The sequence below is a fragment of the Lithobates pipiens genome, unplaced genomic scaffold (genome assembly GCF_037356315.1).
Source record: "Lithobates pipiens isolate NorthernLeopardFrog02 unplaced genomic scaffold, aLitPip1_a1.2 Scaffold_19, whole genome shotgun sequence".
NCBI lineage: Eukaryota > Metazoa > Chordata > Amphibia > Anura > Ranidae > Lithobates > Lithobates pipiens.
Window position 1 is genome coordinate 242,139,081 of NW_027507764.1, and position 15,841 is coordinate 242,154,921.

The 15,841-nt window shown below is 46.2% G+C and overlaps 1 protein-coding gene across 1 annotated transcript in view; it reads left to right on the forward strand.

Moving 5' to 3' along the window:
* Positions 1 to 15,625, forward strand: part of DAP (death associated protein) — a 35,681-nt gene extending 20,056 nt beyond the window's left edge. Inside the window, exons 3-4 of the mRNA XM_077491855.1 lie at positions 7,178 to 7,220; positions 15,015 to 15,625. Coding sequence (XP_077347981.1) covers positions 7,178 to 7,220; positions 15,015 to 15,134 — 163 coding nt within the window. The 3' untranslated portion in view covers positions 15,135 to 15,625. The remainder of the gene's footprint in view (positions 1 to 7,177; positions 7,221 to 15,014) is intronic.
* The last annotated feature ends 216 nt before the right edge of the window (positions 15,626 to 15,841 follow it).

Genomic DNA, 15,841 nt, shown 5'->3' on the forward strand with positions numbered 1-15,841 from the left:
GACACTGAAGGAGCGCTGTGATAGGCAGAGAACCAGGCTAGAGCAGAATCTCGGAGGCCAAGGGAATGTAGTTTATTGAGAAGGAGCGGGTGGTCTAGGAGTATGGAGTATTGGCTGTTGGTTTTTGCAGTTAGTAAATCGTTAGTAAGTTTTAGTATATGAATGAATAGGAGTCTGTATGAAGGCCTCTATTTATTCACAAACTGAAGAATAAACCCTGTTTACTATCTTCACTGATGAATAAATACAGCGATCTATACTGATCGCTGTGTTAATTTGAGAAAGAAAGGGGGCAAGTAAACACGTGTACCAGTTCCTCTTCTTCTTCTTTCCTGGGCTGTAGCTGGCAGGAGGTGGTGGAGAGAACGCTGGCGAGCAGCACTACATGGGGGGCCACCGGGGACGGTTGGGGAGGGTGCACTGAAGGGGTGGTGGGGAAAACAGAAGAGAAAGGTGTGGGATATTTTAGGTGAATCGGCGGCCACAACTAGCACTGGTAGCTGCTAATCAGAGCTATTTTGTTCAGCAGATTCTGCTTAACGGCTCTGGTATAATTTCATGGACATTGGCATGACAATGAGCTTATAACAGAAGCAGGAATGCAGGTCCTTGTGGGGTATGGACCTGGCCAGTTGGAAACAGTGCTGTAGGTCTGTATGAGTTGGAGTCTGTTACCTGCAAGTTGGAGAAAAGTCTCCTCCTAAGATATCCAAAGTCTTCATAAAGAACACCTATTCCCACAGTTATACTTTGCACACTCCACTGCTGCCTGCTATACCTCCTGCATCTTCCAACCCTACCCCAGCCAATCTTCACAATTCTTGCTTGCATATGTAGATCAGGTATTTATTTCTGCTTGTTGTAAAAACATCTCTTTAGGATGAGAACCTCCATTTTTAAAGTGTGTTTTTTTTTTTTTATTTGTTTTATTTATTTTTTGGCTGCTCAATGACCAGAGCACTTTTTGCGATATGGCACTGCGTCACTTTAACTGATAATTGCATGGTCGTGCGACGCTGTACCCAAATAAGATTGATCTTCTTCTCTTAAATTCACCGACTGACACAGCTCCTCTTTTAGCCATTGAGTTGTTACGACTAGGCATAACATGTTATGAAAAACACAGAACTTTAAGTTCCACCCAAGGGGCGATCCCTTAGGTAACAACCCCCCCCCCCAGCCTGCCATGCAGCCTCAGTTTTATTTCACCTAGTGGAGAAGGACCGAGGAACCCTGCGGGCCCATCGGTCCGGGGTTTTTTTTTTTTTTTTTTTCTGCAGAAGCTTTGCTTTTTGCGCAAGACTAAAGATCCTGTGATCTGCTATCAACAGCTGGCTGGGTGACAGGCTGGTTACCCTTATCCTTGTAGTCTCCCCAGCCTGGCCAGCAAGCGTGTGCAGACCAGAGCTACGCGCTGGGTCAGCCACGACATACCTCAGCTCCAAAGGTGGTCGATGAGCTTTAATGCTCCGGGGCACACATATGACTGGCCAGCAGCCACCCCGTACTGATTGGAGCGTGGGTCTGTGATGGAATGTCTCCCAGCTCTGCAGGACTGGCAAGTACAGCTCTCCCTGCCTCGGTGGCACCGAGCAGCTGGGCATTCCCTGGGAGGTCGATTCGGGGGTCCCACACCTCCCTCTCTCCTCTCCCTGTCCCTAACTTCCCTCTCACGGGGGGGTGGGGGGGGTGCTGCGCTGGCTGTGCCCTGTGTTTTTTCTCTCCCTGGGGGTGTCTGATGAGGCTTTCTGTGATCCCTGCAGCACTGTTCACAGCCATTCTGTCACTGTCCCTCATGGTATTTTAGTGTTCAGCAGCCATCTTAGGTGAGGGCAAGGAGCAGCATGTTCTCCTGTAGCTTGGGAGCCATTTTCCCTGTGTTTTTGTCCTTTATACTGGACGCTTGATGGCCATTTTCTTGAAGCCTGAACACGTAGATCTGTTTCAGCGCCATAAGCAAAGCGCATGTTGAAGCACTTATCACAGCTGTATGATACCTTGAAGATTCAGGGTATCCAGCAGATCCCTCTGCTGATGTAGCGGTCCCTTTTTGGGTCCCATAAGCCAGCTCGTTCACCTAAGGTGTTCCTTTATCTGACTTATTTTGATAAGTTCATTTACAAGGAATGGGGTCGACCGCAACTGACCTTTTCAGTCCCCAAATACATGGCGGTACGTTACCCCTTTAAAGAGACCCACCAGTATCTATGTTAAACAAAGTAACCACGATCCCTGTAGAGGGGACTGCTGCATTTAAGGACTCCAAGGACAGGAAGGCCAAGGCAGTGGCTCGTTCCTTATTTACAGTTGTGGGGTCAGCCATGCGGCCAGTACTGGCATCCCCACTTGTTTCGCAGACACTGAGTGGGCAAAACTGTTGCACCGCGAACTGGGAGAACAGGCTTCTCCTGTCTACGTGGAACTAGCAGGCCAACTAGTGCAAGGCCTTAAGTATGTTTTGACGCGGCCCTGGATACTTTTCCCCCTTTTTATCCAGGGCTTTAGTGTCAGCAGTGGTGCTGAGGTGCCTGATTTTGTTTAAAATGCTGGTCTGCTGACTAGGCATCCAAAAAAGCCCTGACAGATCTTCCCTTCCTTGGCGACCGGCTCTTTGGATGACGTTATTAAAAATATCCCTTCTAGATTGTAAGCTCTAACGAGCAGGGCCCTCTGATCCCTCCTGTATTGATTTGTATTGTAAGTGTACTGTCTGCCCTCATATTGTAAAGCGCTGCGCAAACTGTTGGCGCTATATAAATCCTGAATAATAATAATCCCACAGGTGGTAAGAGTACTCTACTCCCACAGGCCAGGAAGGCAATGGAGCTATGCCGCAGGCAAGGGTCCTCTTTTTTTCCACTTACAAACTACTTTTTCGTCCGCCCAGAGCTTCGACCAAGCGCCCCTAGCCCGACAGGACCACCGCTGAAGGACCAAAGCATCCCTGGAACCACAAGCCTGTGAGCAAAAGTGCTACCTGTTCCTGACTCGAACGTTTCCAGGGGTTCTGCTCAAACCTGTTTGGACGTACCCCTTCCTTCTTGGGGACTACAATCTTGGATCTAAAAGCCCTCAATTACTCTGTGAAAGTACAGAGGTTCAGAATGGAATCAGTTCGCTCACTAGTCGCTGCACTCCATCAAGGGAACTCCCTGGTATCCTTTTTTTTTTTTTTTTTTTTTTTTTGACATCCAGGATGCGTACCTGTACATACCCATATGCCTCTGGCATCAGAAGTTTCTGCAATTCGCAGTCGGGGAAGCCCACTACTAGTTTGTGGCTCTCCCTTTTTGGTTTGGCATCAGCCCCCCCCCCCCCAAGTCTTTACCAAGGTATTGGCTCCTATTTTGGCGTTGCTACGGCAACGCGGGATCGCGATCGTAGGATACGTAGACAATATCCTCCTGAGTGCATCTTCCGCCTCAGTTAGAGGAGGATATGGCAATCACCATACAGACCCTGCATGAATTTGGGTGGCTGTTGAACCTAAAGAAGTCGGTGATCGCGTTTTGGAGTACCTAGGCATGCTGCTGGACTCCATGGAAGTGAGAGTATTTCTCCCTTCAGACAAGCTGCAGACTCTCAGAGCCGCGGTAAACCTGCTGATGAACCGCAAGTAGTCATCGCTACACTTCTGCATACGAGTCCTGGGACTCCCGGTGGCCTCCTTCGAGGCAGTACCATATGCCCAGTTCCGCACCAGAGTCCTGCAGAAGGAGATTTTAACAAAATGGGACAAATCTCCGTTGTCCCTGGATCGACAGATTCAGGTGAGCCAGTTAGTCAGGGATTCCCTGATCTGGTGGCTGAGGTCCCCGGTGCTTCAGTCCAGGAAGTCGTTCCTACCTCTGAAATGGACAGTGATCACAACGGATGCCAGCCTATCTGGCTGGGGTGGAGTAATGGGAGTTTAGTCGACCAGGGCCTCTGGTCAGCAAAGGAATCCAAGTTGCCAATCAATCTGCTCGAACTGAGAGTGATCAGGTTATGCCTCTCCATGTGGTCGATGAGACTTCGAGGGCGTCGGACCAGGATCCAGTCAGACAACGCAACAGCTGTGGCATACGTCAATCACGAAGGAGGAACAAGAAGCTCGGCCGCCGCACGGAGGTCGCTCACATACTTCGGTGGGCAGAGCGACATGTACCGGCCCTGTTGGCCATTTGCATCCCGTGAGTGGAGAACTGGCAGGCGGACTATCTAAGTCGCCAGATGCTGGACTCAGGAGAATGGGCGTTGCATCCGGAGGTGTTCAGGCTACTGTGCCTGCAGTGTGGCACGCTGGACGTGGATCTTCTGGCCTCCCGTCTCAATCGTAAGGTGCAGAGATTCATGTCCAGGACAAGAGATCCGTGGGCAGACATGTCAGATGCGCTGGTGGCTGTGGGATCAGTACCAGCTGATATATGCCTTTCCTCCACTGAAGCTGTTACCACGTCTGCTCTGCAGAGTAGAGGCCAAAGGAATTCCAGTAATACTGATTACCCCAGTGTCCTTGGTACGCAGACCCGGTGACTGACATTACAAGAAGACCTTCTGTCTCTGTCTGATTCTCCATCCTGGTTTTAACATGGCTATTAATAGCCAGGTATTGTGGAACAGGGGTCTTTCGGACTCTGTGATCCCAACTATGCCGAGAGCATGAAAATCTTCTCGGAAGATATATCATCCTACCTGGAAGACCTACATCTGTGTGAGGAAAAAAGGATGGCATCCGCGCTCTTTTTCCATTTCCAGGATCCTGCTGTTTCTTCAGCAAGAAATAGACCAGAAATTGGCTTTGAGCACCAAATTTCAGCTTTTGGCAGTTTTTTTTTATTTATTTTTTATTTATTTTTTTGTACTCTCCAAAAAATCATTTTCTTTGTAATTCACCGACTGACCCAGCACCTGCCCCGTACGTACTGAGGCTGCCTGGCAGGCTGGGGGGTTGTTACCTAAGGGACCTCCCCTTCATAACATGTTATGCCTAGTCTTCTTCTCCTAAAGGTGGTGTAAATACCCAATGGCTGAGACGAGCTGTGTCAGTCGGTGAATTACAGAGATAAGTATTTTTAGGGTGAGTAGAAAAAAAATACTGTCCCCCCCCCCCCCCCTATATTTACCTGAGCCCAATCTTGATCCAGCACTGTGTTTGGGACAAATTGGTTAACAGTCGTTTTACAACAAAACTTGGGTTAAAAAGTAGGTTAAAAAGTAAAATTAAGATTTGTACATGAGTATTTTTCGATTTCAGTGTTGGTAGTTACATGTCATGGCGTTTATTTTTAATTAAATTTGTATTTTATTTTTATTTTTTTCATTGTGGGGGGGGGGGGGGGTGTTTAAAACAAAATCATTTTAACAGTAATCTAATTTTAGTTATTTCCCAGTATCTTCAGGTGTCTGCTTGTGTAACTGTCTTACTGCCTTTCCCCATAGTTGCAGCAGAGTTTGAGGTCAGTTGGTCTGTCGTTGCATGCCTGTCCTAGTTTAGAGCACTGTTTATTTCAGAAATATAGGGGAAGGTGGATTATTGCTGCATGCACTGAAAGGGGTATCCAGACCCAAGGAGCAAAAGATCAATGAATGGGGTAGTGCTGCTCTATACAGGGGAGTGGAGTGTGGGAGTGAGTAAAGGAAATATGAGGCTATTTAACACAAGGCAAACATGTAAATTACGTACATAAAATGACTGCAGTATTTCCTAAAAATATAAAACATTTTGAAAATGGATAAAGTAGAGGTCCCAATCTATCTGTATGGAAGTACCCCTTCTAGTGCAGGAATGATCAAAATCAGGTGAACAATATTATCAAATATTCCAAAATATAAAAAGTGCTAGTAAGTATTATTGAAGAGCATTTGATTACAGTAAGTCATGAAAGTCCATAAAAAGATCAACATAAATGTCCGTGCAATATACTACAAAAAAAGATTAAAGTGTAAACTTATAGTGGCCCAATATGACGTATATAAAGCACTGGTGCTAGTAATTGCAATAATAATGTCAGTGCAAACAATAAAAAAAAAAAAAAAAAAAATGTGCAGACTTGGTGACCAAGAATATCAAAGTGCTGGTGCTGATAGGTTTTTCGTGCAGTGCGGGTGATAGGTGATTTTTCTCCCCTTCAGCGTGGATTCCCCAAATCCTCTAATTCCCCCAACTTCATCAGGAGATCCCCTGATGAAGTCACGTGACTGACGAACACACGTCGGGAAACAAGATACCGGAAGTGATGTACACAAGCTTGCTGCTTGTCTCTGTTTTGCCTGTTTACCACTGATTAATGTGAGTACCTATTTTTTACCATGTAATATGGTAATGTACCGATAAATGTTTTAAAAAAACTACTACACTATCCAGCATCCCTCTTGCCCTGTTCGAGGTTCACCTACTCCAGCGATTGTAAAAGGGAGACCACATACTCGCTCCAAGTGAACTTAAAGGGACACCAAATGACTAGACACCCGTGAGACCATTTTGGGGACGCCCCTCCTGGGGATATACAAGGGTCCCATTACAAAGCCTGTTTTCATGCTGTAACATTACAGCAATAAGGTAAGGGGACACCCATCCATTTAATTACGGAGAAGGGGGAGAAAATCACCTATCAGCACCTGCACTTTATTTGTGATATCCTTGGTCACTTTAAGTTTGCAAATTTTTTTTAAATTGTTTGCACGGGCATTATTATTATTATTGCAATTACTAGCATTATAGGCGTCATATTGGGCCACTATAAGTTTGCACTTAATATCTTTTGTAGTATATTGCACAGACATTTATGTTGATCTTCTTTTTATGGACTTTTTCATGACTTCCTGCAATCCAATGCTCTTCAATAATGCTTACTAGCACTTTATATATTTTGGAATAATATTTGATAATTTTCACCTGATTTTGATCGTTCCTGCACTAGAAGAGGTACTTCCATACAGATTGGTACTGCCTACTTTATCTATTTCCAGATTTTTATTTTTATTTTTAGGAATTACTGCAGTCCCTTTAGTTCAGAAATACACTGCTAATTTAATAAACAATGTTTGCTGTGCAGTATTTTATTACAGCACTGTAACTGATCATGGAAGGCAGAATTTCCGATCAAATCAAGTGCAGTTGTATGGTCTATGGTAGATATTTACATATTACAATATGAGACGCTAAATTTTTTTTTTCTTCACTTTTTTTTTTTAGTCAGCCCAAACCACCTCTGATAATCTCTGGTGCTGTTGCAAGGGTAAGTTTATATTTCTATTTATGTAAACTTTTTAAAATGTGTTTATTACGACTAATAAGTGCTTCTAAAGGCTCAAGGGGGTGTTTTGGGTGTGGGTTTTTTTTTCTCTTGAATGGACACAGCAGTGGCTTGGGTGCCTGTTGTGGGGGCACTTGGTAGAGGGAAGGGGGGCAGGAGCGCCGATAGGGGACCTGAGAAGAAGCTCTGGTTGCTCTGTGCAAAACCACTGCACAGAGCAGATATGTATATCCTGGAATGGTACCAGGTGATTTGAGAAAAGCCAATGTAGCACCAATATTTAAAAAGGGCCTAAAATACATACCTGAGAATTAGACCAGTTAGCCTAACATCAATAGTATGCAAGCTCTTGGAGGGGATGATAAGGGACACTATATACAAGATTTTAGTAACGAGAATGGTATCATTGGGTTGGCAAGAATGATTCTTCATGAATCAATGCAGATTACTGCTAATCTATTAACCTTCTATGGGGAGGTGAGTTGCCATCTAGATAAAGGAAGGCCCATAGAAGTGGTGTATCTGGATTTTGCAAAAGCATTTGACACAGTTCCCCCATAAACATTTACTGTACAAAATAAGGTCAGTTGGCATGGACCATAGGATTGAAAACTGGCTACAAGGGTGAATTCAGAGGGTGGCGATAAATGGGAAGTACTACGAATGGTCAGAGGTGGGTAGTGGGGTCCCCCAGGATTCTGTGCTGGGACCAATCCTAATTATTTTGTTCATAAACAACCTGGAGAATGGGGGTAAACAGTTCAATCTCTGTATTTGCGGACGAGGCAGGTCAATAACTTCTCCGCAGAATGTGAAAACGTTGCCAAAAGATCTGAACAACTACATGGCGAATGAGGTTTAATGTAGAAAAATATAAAATAATGCATTTGGGTGGCAAAAATATATGAATACAATCTATACACTGGGGGAGAACCTCTGGGGGAATCTAGGATGGAAAAGGACCTGTGGGTCCTAGTAGCTGATAGCAGCAGCCTGGCATTGCATACCATTGCTGAGCCTAACAAAGCAAACTGAATATTGGCATGCATTAAAAAGGGGATCAACTCCAGAGATAAAATAATTCTCCCGCTCTACAAGACTCTGATCCCGCCTCACCTAGTGTATGATGTCCAGTTCTCAGGAAGGATGTACTGGAAATGGAGCGCGTACAAAGAGGGGCAACTAAGCTAATAAAGGGTCTGGAGGATATTTGTTATGAGGAAAGGTTGCGAGCACTGAACTTATTCTCTCTGGAGAAGAGACGCTTGAGAGGGGATATGATTTCAATTTATAAATACTGTACTGGTGACCCCACCATAGGGATACAACTTTTTCTTTCTTTCGTTCGTTGACGGACACAGCTTCTTTAAATCTTGACCGTAGGGTTATCACGCCACCTTCAGGAGAGGACTAGGCAGAACATGTAACATATAAAAACGGCAGAACTACATAGTTCCGCCTAGGGGGCGGCCCCTCTGGCTCTGACCCCCCTCAGCCTGCTTCCTGCAGCTCCAGTTTTTTTTTTTTTTTTTTTTTTTCCTGCCTAGTGAAGGACCTAGGCTCCCTGAAGTGACCATTGGTCCTGGGTTTTTTCAATTTGTTTTTTTTCTGCAAAATTTTGATCCTGTGATCTTCTGTCAACAGCCGACTGGGTGACAGGCTGGATAATGTAGATCCTTGTCTGCCCAGCCTGGCCATCGAGCGTGAGCAGGCCCTAGCTACACACTTTGTCCAATGCAAATTGTTATGACTAATTTCTGATTGGGGCTCTAAAACAAAGTTAATACTGCAGCTGCAGGAACAGATTCACAGGACTCGATCGCTGTTTTAAAATGTCCCTTCAGTGTCAATTTATTACATGTTATTTTATACATAGATAAGAAAGGGGTGGTGTGAGATGTTGTTAAAAACTAACAAAACGTTTCTAAATGCTAACAAATAGAAATATATCATTAAAAGATAGCGAATAGAACAATTGCAAATGTAAAACATTGAGAAGGGAGGGGGGAGTAGAGAGCGTTTTAGTAGGAGCTGTCTGTTGAAGGTTACAGAACACATTTTAACAGTGAGAACAAAATGGAGTCTCTTGTGCTTAAATGAACCGTACAGTCCAATGTCCATGTCATTTCCCTCTTTTTTGTTTATTTGACACCATTCTTCCCCACGTTACATTCAGCCGACTGCTGGTAACTCCTGTTACATTGGCGCAGAGAGACGGCGTCCCGTTCAGCTCTCTCCTAACTTTCTCACAATAATGGGTTCATCAGGGCTGGTGGACCATTTTGTTGGTACAGCGGGTAGTTACACCCAGGAATAGCCTGGTGACTGGCGGCCCCTGTTCTGACGTGTCGGAGGATGCAGACCAGGACTGTTCGGACAGTGAGGATGATGCCGTGTCTGGGTCAGCGCAGGAAAAAGCGCTAGTAGGAGCACTAATCACCGCTGAAGATACAGGATGCAGCAGGATCTTCTGCTGAAATGTCGGTCCCTTTTGGGTCCTGTAAGCTGACCCGTGCACCTAAGGTGTTTCCGTATTTGACTTACCGTATATACTCGAGTATAGGCCGACCCGAGTATAAGCCGAGGCCCCCAATTTACCCCCAAAAAACTGGGAAACCTATTGACTCGTGTATAAGCCGAGGGTGAGATATGCCTGTCCATCCCTGTGTGTGTGTCCATCCATCCATCCATCCCTGTGTGTGTGTCCATCCGTGTGTGTGTGTGTGTGTGTGTGTGTGTGTGTGTGTGTGTGTGTGTGTGTGAGGCCTTGTGTGTCCAGCCTACCTGTGTCCCCAGCCTCCGTCCGGTCCCGAGCCTCCGTCCGGTCCGGTCCCGTCCCGAGCCGAGCCTCCGTCCGGTCCGGTCCCGTCCCGAGACTCCGTCCGGTCCCGTCCCGAGCCGAGCCGAGCCTCCGTCCGGTCCCGTCCCAGGATCACCGCTCTTCGTCGGCGCCCATTTTCCTGTTCAAATGCCGCGCCTCCCTGTCTGTGATAGGCGGAACACAATTTCCCAGCAGTCTGTGTTCCGCCTATCACGGCCATCCTTTCATCCTCGTCCGTAGTACGAGGATGAGCGGATGTCCGTGATAGGCGGAACACAGGCTGCTGGGAAATTCAGTGTTCCGCCTATCACAGGCGAAGGCGGAGCCGGAGGCGCGGCTTTTGAATTAGAATAGAATGGCCGCTGTCTGTCTGCTCGACACGCTGATCGAGCAGGCAGACAGCGATGACTCGAGTATAAGCCGAGGGGGGCACTTTCAGCCTCAAAAAAGAGGCTGAAAATCTCGGCTTATACTCGAGTATATACGGTATTTTAAGTTCATCTACAAGGAATGGAGAAGAATGGCGGTGTGTTACCCCTTTTGTTACCGTCCTTAAAAAATGGACGGCTCCTCCCGTATCCAGGTTATATAAAGTAACCACGTTTCCAGTAGAAGGGACTCCTGCATTCGAGGACTCTATCGACAGAGCCGAGGCAGTGGCCTGGTCCATGTTTACGGTAGTGAGGTCAACATTACGGCCTGTACTGGCCACAGCCTTGGTGTTACAGACACTTGCTGAGTGTGCAAAGTTATTGCACCGTGAATTGGAGAAGCAACAGTCTCCCTCAGTCTGCGTAGAATTAGCAGACCAGTTAGTGCATGGCCTTAAGTATGTCTGTGATGCGGCCCTGGATACAGTCCCCATGCTCTCTAGAGCATCGGTATGAGCAGTGGTGCTACGGCGCCTGATTTGGCTGAAGGGATGCATCTAAAAAAGCTGGATGACATTATTAAGAATGTTACAGGTGGGAAGAGTACATTACTCCCACAGTCCAGGAAGGGTAAAGAGCCTACCCCATAGGCAAGGGCCCTCCTTTTCCGCTCAGACGACTTTTTTCGCCCGCCCCGGGACAACAAGTAAGCGATCCCAGCCCGACAGGGCATCTGCTGAACAACAAAGGCATCCCTGGTTTTGCAAGTCTGCAAGCAAAAATGCTACTGCGTGAAGGTTTGCCCCCATCTGACACTCAGGTGGAGGGTCGCCTGCGGGAGTTTGCAGCTCGGTGGACGTCACTGCTGTCCGACCAATGGGTCTGCAAATTGGTTTCATTGGGCTACAAGATAGGTTTTTCTTGTCCACCAAACAGATTTTTTTTTTTTTTTTCCCTCCAGCATACCTTTACTCCCGGCTTACCGGGAAGTCCTGTTGGGGCAGTAAAGGACCTGCTCATACGCAGGGTGATAGTACCGGTTCCAAAGCTGGAAAGATTTCAGGGATTCTACTCCCAATCTGTAGTCTCCAAAAAGGAAGGGGCATGTCCAAGCCTCTACCTGAAAGCCCTCAACTGATTTGTGAAAGTACAAAGGTTTAGAATGGAATCCGTTCGCTCTGTGGTCACTGCGCTCCATCAGGGGGACTTCCTGGCGTCTCTGGATATCCAGGACGCGTACTTGCATATGCCTCAGCATTGGAGGTTTCTCCAAGCTGCGGTGAAGTTGTTGATGAACCGCAGGTGGACATCGCTGCACTTCTGCATGCGAGTTCTGAGCCCCATGGTAGCCTCCTTCGAGTCGATACCGTACGCCCAATTTCACACTTGAGTCTTGCAGAATGAGATCCTGTCAAAATGGGACAAAACTCTCAGATTCGGGTCAGTTAGTCAGGGATTCTCTCCTCTAGTGGCTGAGGTCTCCGGCCCTTCAGTCCGGGAGATTGTTGCTTCCTCTCCATTGGAGGGTGATCACAACAGATGCCAGCCTGACCAGTTGGGGTGGAGTGCTGGGGTACAGTTAACCCAGGGCCTTTTGTCGCGGGAAGAATCCCAGCTGCCGATCAGTGTGCTTGAACTTTGGGCGATCAGGCTAGGCCTCTCCACATGGTCAATGAGGCTACAGGGGCATCCGATCAGAATCCAGTCGGACAACATCATGGCGGTGGCATATGTCAACCATCAAGGAGGAACAAGGAGCTCAGCTGCAGCACAGGAGGTTGCTCGCATCCTCCAGAGGGCAGAGCGACAAGTGCCAGCCCTGTCGGCAATTTACATCCTGGGCATAGGAAACTGGCAGGTGGACTACTTAAGTCGCCAGATGCTGGACCTAGGAGTATGGTCATTGCATCCGGAGGTATTCAGGCTTCTTTGCCTGCGGTGCGTCACACCAGACGTGGATCTCTTGGCCTCTCAGCTCAATTGAAAGGTGCAGAGGTTTGTGTCCAGGACAAGAGACCCCCTTGGCGGACGTGTCAAACGCATTGGTGGCTCCGTGGGGGCAGTATCGGCTGACTTATGCCTTTCCCCCACTCAAACTGTTGCCCCGTCTGCTACACAGAGTGGAGGTGGAGGGTATTCCAGTAACACTGATGCCCCAGATTGGCCTCGGCACCGCCCTCTGTCAGAGGCGCTGATTGTCCTCCTTCCCAAACCCCATAAAGATCACCTGTTTTTGTGAATCGTATAGACAGATTTAGCTTATTAATTCAGATATCAAGATTCTAGCCAAGGTGCTCGCCCGGTGGTTGAACAGTCATCACTGCTATTATTGGCACGGACCAAACTGGGTTCATCCCTGGGCAATCGACCTCCATCAATCTGCGTAGGCTTTTTACTAATCTGCAAGTCACTCAATGTGGGATCTCGGGCCGTATTGGCCTTGGGAGCTCACAAGGCATTTGACTCAGTCCAATGGCCATACCTGTTGGAAGTTTTAGCAAAATTCGGATTCGGCAACTACTCTACCTGAAGCCCACCGCTAGGCTAAGAGTGAACGCAGCCATGTCTGATCCCTCTCTGATAGGGGACATCCCTGTCTAGTGCCTCTGGCAGCGCTAATAAGATCCAGTGGGGAGGTAGTGGGACTGACGATTGGGGGACTGGAAGAAAAGGTGTCTTTGTACGCTGATCTGTTAATTTACCTATCGGACCCCCAGTTGTCTCTCCCAGCCCTGCTGGAAATTATTGGGAGGTTTGGTCATTTTTCTGGGTTCCAGGTCAACTGGGACAAATCCCTTCTCTTTGATAGACCAAGCAACGTCGATGGTGCCACCTCCCTCCTGCCCCTTACAAATAGTCGGTTCCTTACGATATCTGGGGGTTACAGTGAAACAAACAACCAATCTCCTCCTACATCAAAATCAACCTAGATCCTCTTATCGGAAGATTGAGAACCACATTAAAGACGTGGACCAATCTCCCCCTAACACTACTAGGTAGGATAAACATCTTTAAAATGATCTACAAATTACCATGTGAAAGAAGTTTGTTTGAAATCTTTGCCAATTAACCACTTCAATAACAGGCACTTATACACCTTCCTGCCCAAGCCAATTTTCACCTTTCAGCACTCTCGCAAATTTAATGACCATTTCTTCTTCAATGAAGGGCACTGATATGGCTGCACTAAGGCGGCACTGATGGACACTCATGGGTGGCATGGACGGGTACTGATTGACACTGAGTGGCATTGCTGGGCATCACTGAATTTTTGTTTTCATAATGCCAGTCGGTGCCCATTTGTGGGCACTGGCATTGATTGGGCATATGTTGGCACGTGGATGGCCATCCACATGTTATGTGCTTCTCTGGTGGTCCTGGCAGCTTCCCTGGTTGTCTGAAGTGGGCATCCGAGGGGGGGGGGGGGCTGTGCTGCTAAACAATCAGCACAGACTCCCCCCCTGTCAGGAGAGCCGCCGATCGGCTCTCCTCTACTCGCATCTGAGCAAAAACCTGATCAATGGCTCTTAGTGAGGGGTGTACTCACTTTTGTGAGATACTGTATATATTTTACATTTATTTTTTAACCGCTTGCGGACCAGCCGCTGCAGTTTCACTGCGGCAGGTTGGCTCCGTTGTGCGAAATCACGTTTAATGTATGTGATCTTGCGAGGCTTGGATAGCAGGCGCGCCCGCCACAAGCTCCATGAGTCTGACCGCGGGTCCGCGGGGATACCCGCGATAGTCTTACGGAGAGGAAGAACGGGGAAATGCTAATGTAAACAAGCATTTCCCTGTTCTGTCTAGTGACACTGTCACTGGTCACAGCTCCCTGTAATCGGAAGCGGTGATCAGTGTTGTCACACACCGCCCCCCACAGTTAGAATTGCTCCCTGGGACACGCTTAACCCTGCAGCGCCCCTAATGGTTAACCCCTTCACTACCAGTCATATTTACACAGTAATCTGCATTTTTAATCGCACTGATTGCTATATAAATGGTCTTAAAATGGCACCAAGTGTCCGCTGTGTCTGCCATAATGTCGCAGTCACAATAAAAATCGCTATTTATAAAAATGCCATAACTGTCCCCTATTTTGTAGACGCTATACCTTTTTTGGAAATGCATATCGGCCTAAACTGAGGTGTGTGTGTGTATGTATGTGTAATATTTATTAATATAGTGTGTGTGTGTAATATTTTGGGGGGTTGTTATAGAAAAAAAATTTCTTCCAAATTGTCGTTCTTCCCCTTTAAAAAAAAAAAAAAAAAAAAAAAAAGAGGTGATCAAATACCACCAAAAGAAAGCTCTATTTGTGGGGGGGGAAAGGACTTTAATTTTTGTTTGTGAGCCACATCACATGACTGGGCAATTGTCAGTTAAAGCGACGCAGTGCCGAATTGCAAAAGTGCTCTGGTCTTTGGCCAGCCAAATGCTCTGGGGCTGAAATGGTTAAACTGTCATGTTTTGGTTTCGGTCAAGTGCATCTTGAATTTTTGGTTTCAACACTTTCATTTTGGTGCACCTGTTTTGCCTGTTCAATTAAAGGTGTGATTTAAAATGTAATTTTATATATGTTCACAGGGTGACAAGGACTTCCCACCTGCTGCTGCGCAAGTTGCTCATCAAAAACCACATCCTTCTGTGGAGAAGTTACCCGCTGCCCATCATGTTAACCAGCACATTCATCAGCCTCGCAAGTAATGGGACAGTCTGAAAGACTCTTAGATATGCATCTATAATTCAAGAGGATGCAAAAGAGTTCCTCTTGTAAATTATGGACTTTTGAGAGAAAAGTTTAACGGCTTTGTATTACAGCTTTGCTTACATTCAAATATTCAATGAATTTTTAAATTTAGGAAAATGTGCATTTTACCAAGTATTTGAAATCCAAAAATAATTAAAACAATAACAGACAATTTTGTCATTAAGGAGCATGTTGCATTTGATGGGTAATAATAGATCATGGTGGTGATTGCACTTTTAGGCTTCAATAGTTATACCAGTTTCAAATGGTAGCTGGCTGTATTGACTGGTGATCAACACTAAAAGAATTGTGGAGAGTCTTAAAGAATAATATATGGCAGCCGCTATGGGGTGTGATTGTTTTTATATTTAATCATTTTGACAAAGAACGCGTCCTGTGTATGGCCAGCATTTGGTTTATAAATAAAGATGCAAAAAAAAGTTGTTAATACAGTGTGATTTGGAGAAAAGTAAAAAATAACTTTGATCTCAGTTATTAAATGAATTGTATGTCCAGGTTTTAAGGTTCATCATCACTAGTTTCTTTGCTCTGTTTGTTCAAAATTAATAGATTCATATTTAAACAATGAGGCAGATTTACTAAAACTGATGCACACAATCAGATTCTAAGTATTGTGTTGTGGTTTTTTTGTTTAATATATCAT